At 46.4% G+C, this 14,466-nt stretch overlaps 1 protein-coding gene across 2 annotated transcripts in view; it reads left to right on the top strand.

Moving 5' to 3' along the window:
* The first annotated feature begins 430 nt into the window (after nt 1–430).
* RERG (RAS like estrogen regulated growth inhibitor) overlaps nt 431–14,466 on the top strand; it is a 112,248-nt gene continuing 98,212 nt past the window's right edge. Inside the window, exons 1-2 of one of the 2 annotated variants that reach the window (XM_076342060.1) lie at nt 431–495; nt 2,209–2,383. In XM_076342060.1, the coding sequence (XP_076198175.1) occupies nt 2,323–2,383 (61 nt within the window). In that variant the 5' untranslated portion in view covers nt 431–495; nt 2,209–2,322. Of the gene's footprint in view, nt 496–1,348; nt 1,491–2,208; nt 2,384–14,466 lie in introns of those variants that run through there. The other variant, XM_076342070.1, reaches the window with a different exon arrangement.

The following is a 14,466-nucleotide window of genomic DNA, read 5'->3' as shown; positions in this document are numbered from 1 at the left end:
TCAAAATTTATGCATGTGAACAACAGCCATTGTCCCACGTAATTAAAGGCTGCGTTACCGCCGAACACGCCAAATTACAGGGCTGCGCTCGTTCCTCCCGGAGACCACGCCGGGCACCGGGTAACGCTTGCAGGAGCCTGCAGCGAGGGGACGGCGCCTCCGCGTCCCGCCCGGCGCCCCCCGCCCGCCGGGCCCGGCGGAGCGCAGCGGGCCCGCGCCCGGCACCCTCCGCACGGCCGCGCCGCGGCGGGCGTGCTGCGCCCGGCGGCCCGCAGGGGGCGCCGCAGTGCCGCGCGGCGGCGGGCGCTGCGGGAGCCGCCGCCGGGCGGGCGGAGAGGGGGGGGCGGCCCCTCCGCATTGTGCGGCCGCGCTGCCGCCCCCGGCGGGAGCGCGGGCGCGCCCGGGGCCGGGCCGCGCCTCCCTCGCCGAGCGCCGCGGCGCAGCCCGGGCACCGCCGAGCGCGGCCCCTCCGCGCTGCTCGCCGCGCGCAAGGAGGTGAGCGCCGGGCGGGCGGCGCGGAGCCGAGCCGTGCGCGCCCGCGGGGCTTCTCCGCGGGTGCAGGGGGGGGGGGCGCGGGGAGGAGCGTGAGTGGGAAGATGCGGCGCGGGGGGGCACGGGGCCCGCTGCGCGCGGGGCCGCGGAGCGCGGAGCCGGGCGTGCCGGGGAGCGGCGGTGCCCGCATCCGCGGGAGCCGCTCTGCGCCGGGCGGGCGGCACCTGCCGGGACCCGGCCGGGGAGCAGAGCCCACCCGAAGTTACGGGGCAGGCGGCGATAACTCGATATCTGCACAGAAACGTGAAACGGACCTGCCGGCGAGGGGCGGGCGGGGGCGCGGAGCGCCTGGCGGCGGGGAGCGGTGCCAGCGCGGGGCAGCGCGGGCGCGGAGCGGCAGGTCGTGCCGCAGGCGGCGGGAGGGGCTCGCCGCTGGCCGGGCGCGCAGCCCCGCGGCGCTGGGTTAGGTACCGGCAGGCGACCGGCAGCTTTCGTGGGAGGGAAACACGGGTGTCCCCCTCCCACCCACCCAGCTAGGTGATACAGCTCCTGAAACACTTCGAGTTCCTAACCGTTCATGCAAAGTGAGCGTGGTCTGGTATCTACTCTTAGGCAAAATGAATCAGGAGCATAAAGACCTCAGAGATGAATTGGGACCCTTCTCTATGTAAGGTGTCTTTACTCTTTCTTTTTACAAGTTTTTTTTATAGGCAAAAGCCTCAGGCTTTTATTTCAAGAAACATGTTTGAAATGTATTTTGCTGTAGAGCGGGTAATATTAACAGAGAGCTTCCTACGTCACTGTTAGAATTTATGGCTAAAGTGGATACTTCAGATGAAAGCAAACCTTCGTAACAGGTTGCATTCACAAGTAAAGTTCTACCCTGTTTTAAAGGGAGACTGAATTTTTGATGTTTTAGTCAGGGCTGAGGATCATCATTATCATCGTCACAGTTGCCATTTTTTCACCCAAGATCTTAAAGCATTCCACAGTGACAGGTACTGTTATATTTTTTTACTGTCCAGGTTAGAGAAATCAAGGACATGAAGTGTCAGGTGACTTGCTCAAGGTCATGCAGCAAAGCTGTGAATATAGATAATTCCCATGTGGCCTGTTAAAGTGTATTACCAGAAACTCTGGAATCCTTTTTCTAACCCCTCGCTTTGCCGAATGTTTATGTATGAGCTGAGGCAGCTTAAACAAGGAGCGCTAGAGAACTTCTGGGTACGGATTTGTTTAGCAGAATGGGCAAGGTACAAGTGCTTAGAGATTTTTAAGCAACAACTGCAGCTGAGTAATTGAAATCTTTCTGGAACTGGAGGGCTTGAGAAAAGATCAGCTATCTGCAGGCGCTATTAGTGAGTGCTCATGGCTTTTAAATACATTCTACAAAAGCTAATTCATTGGACTTGAGGCAAATACAGTAAATATAAGCAATTGCAGCTGAAAGAGAAAGAAAGAAAAAGGAACCTGCGAGGCAGGTACTTTGGGTTAAGTACCTTTTGCAGTATTACAGTGCCAGTGTGAAACAAGCAGCGGGAGCTAGAAAGCTGAAGGCAGGTTTTGCACAAACAGTGCCAAATGTGTCAGTGGAGTTACTGCAATGTTTAAAGCGGGAACGTAGCATCAGTTATGACTATTTAAAAAAGAAAAAAGGGGGAGGTTGAGGGAGAGCCTGGCTCCTTGCAGCTCCATCCTCGTGGTGTTCTTCCCCAGGCTCTGCATTGACGTCACAATGACACGGTGAAGCCAAAGACAGGAGCTGGGAACAGTTCTTCTGCTTCACTTCTGATAATCGAGTGAATTTGTCGCCACTCCGTTCCTTCCAGCATGGCTAAGAGCGCAGAAGTGAAGCTGGCGATCTTTGGTCGAGCTGGCGTGGGCAAGTCAGGTATGTTTGCTGTCTGATTTTTTTCTTCTGCTTGTCATCAGGTAACTTTTTGCTCCCTCTGTGCAGACAAACTCTTTGTACAAAAAGACAGCTGTGACCTTATTCTTGTCAGGGAGGTCAGGATCAGGCCAGGAGTGCTCTCTTTATTGCTTTCCACACTGTTTTCTCCAGGTTCTCCAGAATAAAAGTACTTTTATCGCTTTAAAAAAACCCCCAACAACAACAAAAAACCAAACTTCTCACCCCAACTTAATCCCACTTCTCATAGAGTGGCAAGATTCCCCTTTCCATTGGAACAGAATTAGTAATATTTAATTCGTCTCTTCATAGCTTGTGCTAGATGAAGGTATTTATATTATGCTTCCTATCCTCTAAGATCAGATCCTCTGTTAAATATTGGATGACTTCTGTAATAGCTGTAATTCTGGATGATTTCAGTGGGAAATCATCCAGACTCAGCAACTCAAAGAATTTTTCTCAGTGCTCTCTTGGATTTACATATTTACCAGGAAACCAAGAAAATATGATGTGTAAAGTTTTTGCATTTGGAGAGATCTTTTGAGAAATAAACATAGTCTGGTGAGTTCATATGGTAGAAACACAAGGGGGAGGCATAAATGTTAAAAATCCATTTCTACAGACAGCCTTTCCTTCAGTGAGACAAGGAGTGTAACACAAGGGTTGCAGCTCTCTTGGGTAGTTTGGTGGTGTTGCATTAACGGGACAGCTCCAGGGCCACTCTAATCTGTCCTTGCACCACAGGGATGAGGAAATAAGGAGACTGAGTCTAATCATGCTCTTGTGCCAGTTTGGGAATTTTAAGATACTGTTTATTTTAGAGAAATCTGCACAAGAGAAGCCAGGAGGTAGGACGTACCGGTGAGAGCATTAGACTAGACTCTCAGGGGCTGTCACCCAGGTCCGGTTCCCCAAAGTAACTTTTATATTAGAAGTGCCAAGGTTCTGGCCCATAAACTGCTATTATAGTTCTGTTAACTTTGGAACGGGTTGTTGATAAAAGCATGTTTACTCAGAAGGTATTTTACCAGAACGCTATCAGTGGAGTACCCTCTGTCAGCCTTCAGGAAAAAAGGCGTATGTGAGGCAGAGGTTGTTAGAGATTATACTGCTTATACAAAGACAATGCAGATTAAGTCCTACCTTTTTGAATAAAATACCTGAGGGAATGCTGATAATATACTGGGATAAGTTTAAACTGTTCCTTCTCTCCTGCTGCACCCACCCCCACCCCTCTTTTGCATTTGTATTTCACTGTCCCCTCCAAGTTTTGCAAGTAACTTCAGTGGTTCTCCTTTTGGTTTGTCTTACATTTGGTTGAGGGTTTCTGTGGTTGTCCAGTCTTTTGGCTGGATTAAAAATAATGCAAGAGGATGTTGAAGTATTTGCAGGAGAACTGTAACACTAAAAGACTCCCCTTGCCCTGATATTCCGAGGCATTTGAGAGCTTATGTTTAAAAAATAGAAAAACTACCAGTTGAGTGCTCAGTTAAAATGCCTTACCAGTGTAGGATCAACAAGAGCCTTTTTAACCTGTTGTATCCTTTTTGTAGACTTCACTGTACTAGGATTTTATGGTAAAAATGTTTTTCCTGTAGTCCTGGAACTGGGTGGGAGATCATTTTTAATGAAAAGCCAGTAAAAACATCCTAGTCTTTCAGAGTTCTCCTCCTCTCTCTCTTTTCTTTTTTCCCTTTGAGATGCAAGGAAATATTACATAAAATATGACTAAGGTCCCCTCTTTTTGATTGTGACCACGCATGTGAATCTGCGTGGAAACGAAGGCGCAAATAAGTGGGCAGCACAACAGCCTGAATTTAAGTGGGTGGAGAGACTACAGAGTGCTATCCGCCACCTCAACAGAGCAGCAACTGTGCCTCCCAGAATCTCCAGCTTGCTTATGAAAACCCCTCTTGTATGTTCCCATAAAAGGGATCCAGTTTCAACAGCTCGGCCAACTCCAGAGAAATAAGTGTGTGTGTGGGGGGTGTGTGTCTGAAAATACCTATTTGCCTGTAGCCAACAGTAGGAGCTATGGAAGTGCTGTTACACCTTTGCTAAAAGCAGAGCTGGGCGCAAAGGAGTCTTCAGATAGTTGGGTTTGGAGGATAAGCGCCCTGCTAAATTAGCGTTGATAGTGTCTTTTTTTAGTAATGTAATTCCCTATCCCTGTGACCAGCTTGTAATACGTTGTTGAGACAGTAACCTGTAGGTTACTAGAGTAGGCTTGGCCAGACAGCTGAAAGATAAGCCAGACTCTGGAAGCAAGAATGCAAGGCAGAATGCTGGAGACGCTAGAGACGTGTGATGAAAAGGAGACATTGGGTGATAAATAAGGCCACTGTAATTGCCAGAAAGTCATGCCAAAATACGGTCACTGGCTTGCTTTCTTGGCTCATCTTCATTTGCTGAGGAAGAGCCAGGCATTAGGTTCTTAATCTGTAAGTGGTTTCACCACCTGACAGCATCTGTGAAGTTACAGACACATATTGTAATATCCTGGAGAGTCTCCTCTTCCAGTTCCTGATCGGGACTTTGGATCAGTGAGTCAAAGCAGCTATGAAGAAAGAAGTGTTGTGCTTCAGGACATGTGGAGAATTAAAGCTGTCCCTCATGCACCATGACAGTCAACAGAATTGTTACCATTACTGAGAGCTGAGGAACATCCTAATCTCATCGTTAATGCTAGACATCTGTTTAATGGGGTGCAACATTCCTTGTTCTAGTAAGTAGTCCCTTCCAATTAATCCAAGACTCTCCCAAACATGAGGTGGCAAACTAGAACACTGTTCACAAGTCAGAATAGTGATAGCATCTCAAAAGAGAGTTAAAGCCAGGGAAAATAAAACTTTTCTCCACTTTTTTGCTGCTTATGAAGTTTCCATGGTTCAAAGGTTTAAAAAACAAACAAGGGGGAATAGCAAGTCTGTGTCAGCTTTTTACTGTTCTCCTTCCTTGCCTTGTCTCCTCCTGCCTGCTGGAGAAGGCCAGCAGAATTGCTAATCAACTCACCTGTCCTGTTTTGTTTTTTACTTAACGTAGACTAAAACCTTTCAAATAGAAAAGGAGGAGCAAACCAACTCAGAAAGGGGCACGTAAGAGTGCTCTAGTAAGGCACTTAGTTCAGAATTACACTGAGTAGTAAATCACTGGTCAGCTCATCTGGGCTGTCATGGTTTAACCTCAGCCGGCAACTGAGCACCACACAGCTGCTCGCTCACTCTCCCTGCCCCCGGTAGGATGGAGGAGAGAATCAGAAGAGTAAAAGTGAGAAAACTCATGGGTTGAGATAAAGACAGTTTAATAATTGGAGTAAAATAAAACAGTAATAATGAAAGAATATACAAAGCGAGTGATGCATGATGCAATTGCTCACCACCCGCTGACTGATGCCCAGCCACGCCCTGAGCAGCGCCCCCCCCCCAGCCAGCTTTCCCCAGTTTATGTACTGAGCATGACGTCACATGGTATGGAATGTCCCTTCGGCCACTTTGGGTCAGCTGCCCTGGCTGTGCCCCCTCCCAGCTTCTTGTGCACCTCCAGCCTTCTCAGTTGGTAGAGCATGGGAAGCTGAAAAGTCCTTGACTAGTGTAAGCACTACATAGCAACAACTAAAACATCAGTGTTATCAACATCACTGTCATACTAAATCCAAAACACAGCACTGTACCAGCTACTAGGAAGGAAATTAACTCTATCGCAGCCGAAACCAGGACATCAAGCTACCTGGGCAAGCTCATCAGGTATGAGCATCCTGCTCTTGTACAGTGGACTGGGTACTCCTCCATTCACCCAGTTCTTATTGTATAAAAGTTGCATAAATACTGCTTTAAACTAGCTGACAAAAAAACAGATGAGGAGCTCTGCCTGAGCCAAGGAGCACTTCGCTGCTGCTTCACTCGGATAGAAGAGGAGACACTCTGTGGGTGGGAAGGGACATTGCTAGGCCCTGCTATAGATAAGAGGGCTGCACCTCCTAATTTGGGCTAGAGTCAAGCGGCACTGAGGGGGAGAGCGAGCTTTTAAAGGCTCTTTCTTTATGTCCAAGAGGAGCTTGGAGGGAGCGGAGAATTAAAGTTGAAGTGAATTACTTAAACATTGCTGTTTAAATTGTTCTTCTGCTGAATCCTACAGCTTCATTCCTATGGTAACAAAAGTTAGAATTTCCTAAATAGCTCCTTTTAAAAATACAGTAGTAACAATTAATAAAGACTTAAAGGTCTTGTTCTTCCATGTCATCACAAGGTACAGTATGTGCCCAGAAAGCTAAAGAGGAGTGAAAATGTATGAACCAGGAGGAGAAAAGAAGGGCATGTATTGGATAGCACTGCATGGCTGATGCTTTTCCAACTCATAATTCAGTTGACTATGAATGCTCAAAATACCTCTGCTTAGGAGCCTTTATGTTTTGGCCAAAAAAGAGAGAATGTCCAGCTGCGGCATGTGCTATCCAACTTGCCTTTTTGCTGTGTGTGTGCCAGGCTGAATACTCCAGGTTTCTGTGTTAGCGTGTATGGTGTGCCCAGCCATGGGCAGATGCAGTTCTCATCTGTCTGGACGGGCTGTGCAGCTGCAGCCGTGGTACGTGACATGGAAGTGTGTGTGGTTTCTGCTGGTGCTTAAGTGACAGGGAAGATACTAAAGCTCCTACAGGCTCCCCCCCAGTAAATATGAGCTTCTAGGCAGCTATGCTAATGGTTTTCTTATGCAATCAGGTACATGAGACATGGGGCTGTTGTCACCTTTTGATCCATCAATAGCTCAGATGCTTGCGTTTGGGCAAGAGGATGATCGATAAATTGGCATCAGTAAATACCATCCTGCAAAGAGCCTGTCCCATCTCAGAAATGAAGATCTCGCCAACTTCAGTCATTTTGTGTCACAGTTGGTAAAGTGCTGAGTAGACGTAGATTTGTATCTGTTGGCTTACGCTATTTTCCCTGTCTAACCCAGGATGGAGGAACATACTTGGGAGAAAGATACCTGGATTTGAAAGTTCCTACAGAACAAATTCAAGCAACAGCCAAGCCAGAGAGGCCTACAACAAATCTGTGTTTTGTTTTCATTATTTGGGGATATGCCTGAAATACACTACCAGGGCTCACTTCCCGATTGCAAGTTTCTGGGCATGTGGGGAATAGAACTGAATTCAGCACCGCTGCCCTCCCCCTTCAAAAAACCGTACGGGTTACTGGGAAAGAAGCCCATTTCAAAGTGATTTTCTACTTCACAAATCCCTGCTCATATGTTTTCCCCAACTAGTTTCATTTCAGGGACTTTTGGGGAGGAAACATGAGTTATTAAGGAGTGATTAGTCATCAAGCTCACAGCTCTGCTAGTAAGGCAGGGAAAGCTACCACAAAAGCTTCAAAGTCCATGCTATACCAACTGATGTATCTAGGGGGGATTACTGTAATAAGGTGCCTCTGAAATCCAGAAATGTGGGTGGAAGGAGACTCTCTGGATTTTCTGTTGGGTTTTTTTTTTTGTGTGTGTTTTTCTTTTTTTTTAACACTGGTGGAGTAGATCAGTTGCTTTTTTTTTTCTTTGTTCTTAAGAATGGCAATGACCACCAGATGCTTAAGCGATTATTCGGTGATCAGGTTTAACACCCACTATATTAATTGTCCCCTAATATTTCACTGGTAAAATACTCGTTAAACAATCCCACTTTTTGCATCCTCTGGTTTTACACTTTTCAACCAGGTACAGGTTCACTGAAGGTACCGTGCATGTATGTGCATACATGCTAGCAGAAATATAACAGTAAATAGGTCACTGGGTGAGGTTTTGTGGTGATTTCTCCCCCAGCAAGCATGCATATACGTCCCCCTGGAGCAGGTAATACTGCAAGCAACCAGTTGCGTTAACATGACCTTTCCACACTTCTGTCCAGTGGATGACACTGATGCCTAGACGGAGGGTGAGCCATGGGTTAATGGATCAGTGAAATAAGTCACTGTCACTCGTGAATGTGTGGCCCTGAGAGTCCTTGCCGTGCTGACAAGGAGAGCGGCTGCTGTTGTAGTGGTCCCAACACGTGCGGGTTTTGGGGACGGGCAGGGTGTACGTTAACCAAGTGCGGGGCCCTACTGGGATCAGCAGTACCTGTGGGCACCCCCAGCGTGCTGCTTGGAAAAGCCCCACTAGCGTTACCACACAGATACAAGCTTTTAGTCAGCAGCTGCGTGACAACCAGTCTTTCTTGGACTTCCTCAAAACTGCCCTTGTTGATTTTTGTTATGCTAAAACTGAAGAGAGGGAACACCAAAAAGCTGGGCTAGACACAGAAGCATTTGCCCTGAGTGCCAAGGTGGTCTACTTGTATCTGTTATCTCCTCCCTTTCCTCTGCTTATTTGCCTGTCCATGGTTCACTATAGCCTTGCCCTTGGTGTAGAAAGCATTCATGCTCTGCTTGACATTCAATCTTTCTTCTGGCTAACCATGAAATAATAAAACGCAGAATTTCTCTAACCAAACACCAACATTGTTCATTCAAGCATAGCTGCCTTCCCTGTTCCATCTCATTTAACTATATCTGACATTGGCTCTACCTGCGTCCCCTCTGAGCAGCTGGTGGCAGCTGTTAGAGCTAAGACTAGTTCTACTGTTCTTTGTTTCTGTTTAGGTTGGGCTAAATATAGCCTGCTGTTTGATTACCGGGGAAGGAATGCCAGGATTCAAGATTTATGTGTGCAGCACAGCTTTTTCTCTAGGCCTGTGCTCAGCCACCCCCTGCAGTGCTTGCCTTGATAAGATGGCCATCCTGTCCACTTGTCTCCTGTAGTCATTGTGAAAGACAACTGAAGAGCTTCCTGGTGGCATCCCAGGAATCCTTCGCCTGCTTACCATGAAAGCCTTGCAGTGTTTTGGTCAGTCTGCAGTTCCCCACAGGGTCACTGAATGCACTGAGATCTCCCAGGCTGCTGACCCTAATGGTTCCTTTCAGAAACGCTAAGGTTTTTATTCTTCCACAAACTTGTTCTTTACCTCCCTGGTATCTGGAGTCCCTGCCTACCCCTTGCCTTGCATATACTTCTTTGCTTCGTTTCTTCTCAGCTGTCACCCTTCCCTCTCCCCTTGCCAGTTTAGTACATGTTCCCTAAAGTCTGCCTATGGTAGAATCACTTCTGCTTTGTACTTTACGTGAAAACTTTGTATTTACAGTTGCCTTTTCAGCCTCCTCACTTACTGCTTCCTCCCATCTCTGTTTCTCATCTCCAGCTCCTTCCTTACTCTTTGCCCACACTGTCAGTGCATCATTAAAGGCTCAGTGCACAAGATCCAGATGAGCTGACCTCGCAGCAGTGGTGTGATGTGGCAAAGAACAGCCACTCTTAAGTGGTTCCTACTGTCCTGGAAACCATTCCCCAGCTTGGACTTTGAGGATGCTCCAATCTTTGACTGCTCCAGACAGTCGTTGTGTGAAGCCAACTTCACACAGGTTAAAAAAGGAAGCAGTGTATATCTTTACATAGCTAGCCTTGAACATAGAAGTGGGTAAATTCACCTATTTTGGCTTCATAGCAGAGCAGGAGAAACAAGTTATGTCTGTACTTCCCAAGCAAACTTTCTTTTTCTGCATTTAGCTTTGCACCACCATTGCGCCTTTTACATTTACAGCACCCAAAAATAAATATGTAAGTATATGAAAAACTAACACCGCCTTAAAGTAGGAGGATGAACAAAATGCTTTAGGCTTCAGCTGAGCTGTGGTTACAGGGCTGTCATTAGCTGATGTTGACTGAAGGTGTTTGTACCCTCTCACCGCACACCTGGCAAGTCACTCCCAACACCGTGGTGAGCAGGAGAGTGCAAGAATTGCTATAAGATAGCAGCGGGCAAGGAAACTACAGCATCCTCATCCATTTGCTGCTTTTATTCCAAGTCCGTGTTTGCTCAGCATTACTGTCTTTTATTATACCCGCTGCTGCAGAGGCAGAGTTACAACTTTGGGAGAGGGCACCCCTCGGCTTTCCTTCCCTTTCCACACGCAGTTTGCAGGGTGCTGCCGTGAGCGGTCCCCATTGCCACTCTACTGGTTATAGGACTCCCACCTCACTAGCTCTGAACCTGGCCTGCTGTTTGAACTAGCATTTCTTTCCATTCAGATTAAACCGGCTCCCCTGATTTCATTGACTCCTACCTCTTCCCGGAGTCAGAAAAATAACTGAGAAGGTGGGGGTGCCTCTGTTTCTATCACCTTTTCATAATTCTGAATGGGAAAAGTACTTTTTATGATTGTTTCCCACCAGGTAGAGCATTCACGCTGCTGGAGTTAGTCTGCAGCTGTTACAGTTTCTAATGGATTTGCCATGTAGGTGTTGGGAAATGCCATATATTATGGTAGTGACGCTGTAGATAACTCATATTCTATGCATACGGTATGAAAAGATGAATGGCAAGAGAAGCATGAAGCCCTGGGGAAGGAAGTAGTAGATATATTAAACATATGTGCAGCTTTAAAATGCCATAGAAATTGGCTGGAGTCTCCAGCTGCCTTTCCAGAAATGTTAGACAGTAGTCTGCGCACAGGAAAATGAGGGAGTATGTTGAAAACATCAAGCGTCGTTTTGAAAGCACATGAAGCTCCTGACGTTCACAGGTTGTTTTGCTGCTGCTGCTTGGGGTCAGCAGAGAGGAAGCTGCAGACAAGCAAGAGCAGAGGCCTGGGGCAGCAATGCATTACCGTGTGGGAACTGTTTAGATAAGTGGCTTGAAAAGTTTTCAAGCTGGATGCAACTGGAGAGTGCACAGGATATACTCTCCCAGGGAGGGAGTTTCTGTAGCACTTGAACAGCACTCTAGCTTTCCAAAGGGCTGTGGGAACAAGGGCCACCACCGTGACCCTCCTTGCAAGGCACGCCACTATGACTATCCTTAAGTGGCCAATATGGAAACTGAGGCGAAAGAAGGAGGAGCCTGATAGTCTCAAGTCACCAAGGGAATTGTGACTCAGGCACTGCCAAAGCTTCTTTCCGTGATTTCTCCTCCAGGCCAGGGCTGCTGAGATCCAGCCTGCAGATGGCTCCCAGGCAGGCAGTAGATACCCAGCATCTGAGCCCCAACCTCTATAGGCCCTGAGGGATCCTCATGACCCTTTATGGCTTATCCACTGCTATTAATTATTGACAGCAAAATAAAGCATTGAAATAACATTTATTTTCATTAAAAACATATTTGGCAATCCTGTCTTTCACTACTTGCCCAGTAGGACTTACTTCATTTTGACCCACAGGGCCACAAGCATAAAAGGAGCTTGTCTTTCTCCCCTTCATGCAGCTATATTTGCCATCCAACTCTGAGTATAACTATAATATAATTTATCATAGATTTGCACAACCCTACTCTAGAGGGCTGCTTTTGTCAGTGGCTTATCTCTGTGCCTGCCATGGGAAACAAAAATCCCACTCCCCACAACAGCGGAAGCCAGTTACACAGAGCTGTTGACCATGATCTTTTCCTGACCCACCCAGCAATTAACCTGCGCCCTTGAGGAGTTTTACAAGTGAGAACTTCAAGTCTGACATTCGGAGCAGGAAAGTGCAAGAAAGAATGTAGAAGCCAAAAAATCGGAGTGGGCTTATTATTTCCTCACTGGAATAGGGCTGCAGAATAAATAGAAATATATTGGAGAGTCACCACAGAAGAATGCAGTATTAGACCCATGGGGAGCAGAAAAAAAAACACAAACAAAAAAAACCCCAAAACCCCACACTCTGCAAAACAGGGGGCATGGAAGTACGAATGCCAAAACAAACACCTTGTGTTAACCAACCTCAGTGACAGAATTTGTGATGCCAAGCACTACTGCTTAACCCAACTGGATGCTTGTGGTTACATACGCTGGAGCTGGTTCTGCTCCAGGCCAAATTCCAACATGAAATAATTTAATAGTGATCCACAGCAGGAGTTTGTCCCATGAGTCCACGTCTGCTAGATCTATTGCCAGGCAAAGTTTCAGGAAATTTATTTCTAATTAAGAAAACTTGGCCTTTGTCTACACGGAGCATGGTAGGTCACAGGAGATTATTGGAGTGGAGAAGAATATCAGCATCCTTATTTATGTACTTACTTAGAAAGATGTCCTTCAGTGACGTGTGGCCTTTTACCTGTTCTGGCAGCGGATGCCTGCTTACCCCAGCTGAGGATCTGGTCAAACAAGCTCCTTTGCAAAGCCGGGAGCGTGAAGTGGGGCTGCCCACCTCCCACTACCATGCTGTGCCCACACGACCACCTTTCCCCTTGCTGCAAGAGGGAGCTGAGGAAATGGCTGTGGTCAGGAAACAAGGCAAAGAAATTCACTAAAGCAGGAGGATCGAGAGTTCTTGTAATTCATATCCTAGCAAGTGCAACTGCAGAGGTGGCCCTTCTACCCACTCCTCCTGTTTGCTTATATTTACCTTGCTAATCAAATGACAAAAACTGGGAGCACAGCAATTTTCCCATAAAGATGCAGAATCCTGAAAGCAGAACACCTGCTGCTGAAGAGCTGCAGGCAGAAGGGTTGAAGGCAACAAGAGACAGCTTCATCCAGGACACAGCTTACTGTATTTTAGTTACCAGATATTCATATACTGTGTCCTATTGATGACTTTGTGACTAAAGAAACATGCTTGGTCACAGAGCTGTGAATAAACCAGCTAGAGGCTAGCGAACATAGATTGGCCATGGATGGAAAACAGTTGAAACTGAGCAGAAAGAAACCCCTGCTTTTGAGATTTGATAAGTGAAAAATGTAAACCAAAATTCTCCCTGTTGTGTCAATGGATGAAGGATTCATTAATGAGCTGTACTGTTAAGATATGAAAACTAAATGATGCAAAAAGCAATCCAAGCTCATTTTTTTACTGGAAAGGAAGTGACTAACCCGACTGGATGGTTCAGCCCCATTTGGAGGGAGAGGCAGACCTGTCCTCGAACCACCAGCTGACCATCTTTCTCCTCGTATAACTGATACTGCCTCACTGAAATAAAAGCAAGCACTGTCTGAGGCAAGAAATCAAGATCTTGCCTTTAATTAACGTTCAGTACCCCATGGTAATCTCAAATAAGTACATCTCATGCAAGAATACTCTTTTGTTAGTGTTCAGTGTAATTAAACCAGTCTATTTCTCACTACCCCCCACCATGCATCCTCAATATCACTTTGGTAATTTCTTGGGGATTTTTGTTTGCAGTTCCTGACCTGGCATCTGAAACAACCAAGCCTCTCTCATGAAAATGAACTACCTCTTTTAAACATACTCAGTATGACTGTTTTTTTCATTAAATTTCCATTTAGGATCTAGCATGAAAGAGGCACCTGAGCTTTGACTCAGCACCACTATGGTGGAAACCAGTAGAAATTCACATAGTGCTCACTGTATGTTGGGAGGAGTTTGGGAGCCTGTACTATAAGAAATACTTGTGTAGTTTGGACAGGTCTTATGTATAGCTCTGCAGACTTCTAGGGCTCCAAGGAAAAGTTCATGCACCATTTCCACTCTTTCCTGCTTGAAAAGGCAGACACATTGGATTCTGAGCTAAGAAAGGAGCTTTGCCTGTTCTGTTTTCCTAGTCCCCCTCTAAAACCACCAAATTATGTAGGGATTTCATTCTCCTATTTTATTTTTGTGCCGAAACCTCAGTAAAGTTGCCTATTTCCTAAGCAGTTATAGCACCTATGATGTATATTGATCTGTAAAATCATGGGCAGTTACTGATCTGCATGGTACAATAAGCATCAGCTCTGGAGCAGGCTAGCTTGGCATCCCTTTGAAGATGAGGCAAGAGACAGACCATGGAAAAAGCAGAATGACCCTAGAGCAATTTCTTAAGTTTTTGCACCTTACAGGTATGAAAAGTATCATAATTTGCCTGCAGGAGGTCTCTAGACCCAGCTGAACAAAACTTCAGTATCATTAGGACTAATTTCATGTTCAATATCATACATCTTGCCTCACATTAGGTCTGTATCTAAAAAGACTTTTTAATCACCTAAAATAATTTTGCCTGGCTCATTTTATAGCATTTCTTCAATTGCCAGATGTTTACTGAATGATACTTTCTGGTAAGCTGTTTT

This window comes from Aptenodytes patagonicus, chromosome 1 (assembly GCF_965638725.1).
Source record: "Aptenodytes patagonicus chromosome 1, bAptPat1.pri.cur, whole genome shotgun sequence".
NCBI lineage: Eukaryota > Metazoa > Chordata > Aves > Sphenisciformes > Spheniscidae > Aptenodytes > Aptenodytes patagonicus.
The sequence above is the reverse complement of the archived record's forward strand: the minus strand, read 5'-3'. Positions and strand labels throughout refer to the sequence as shown.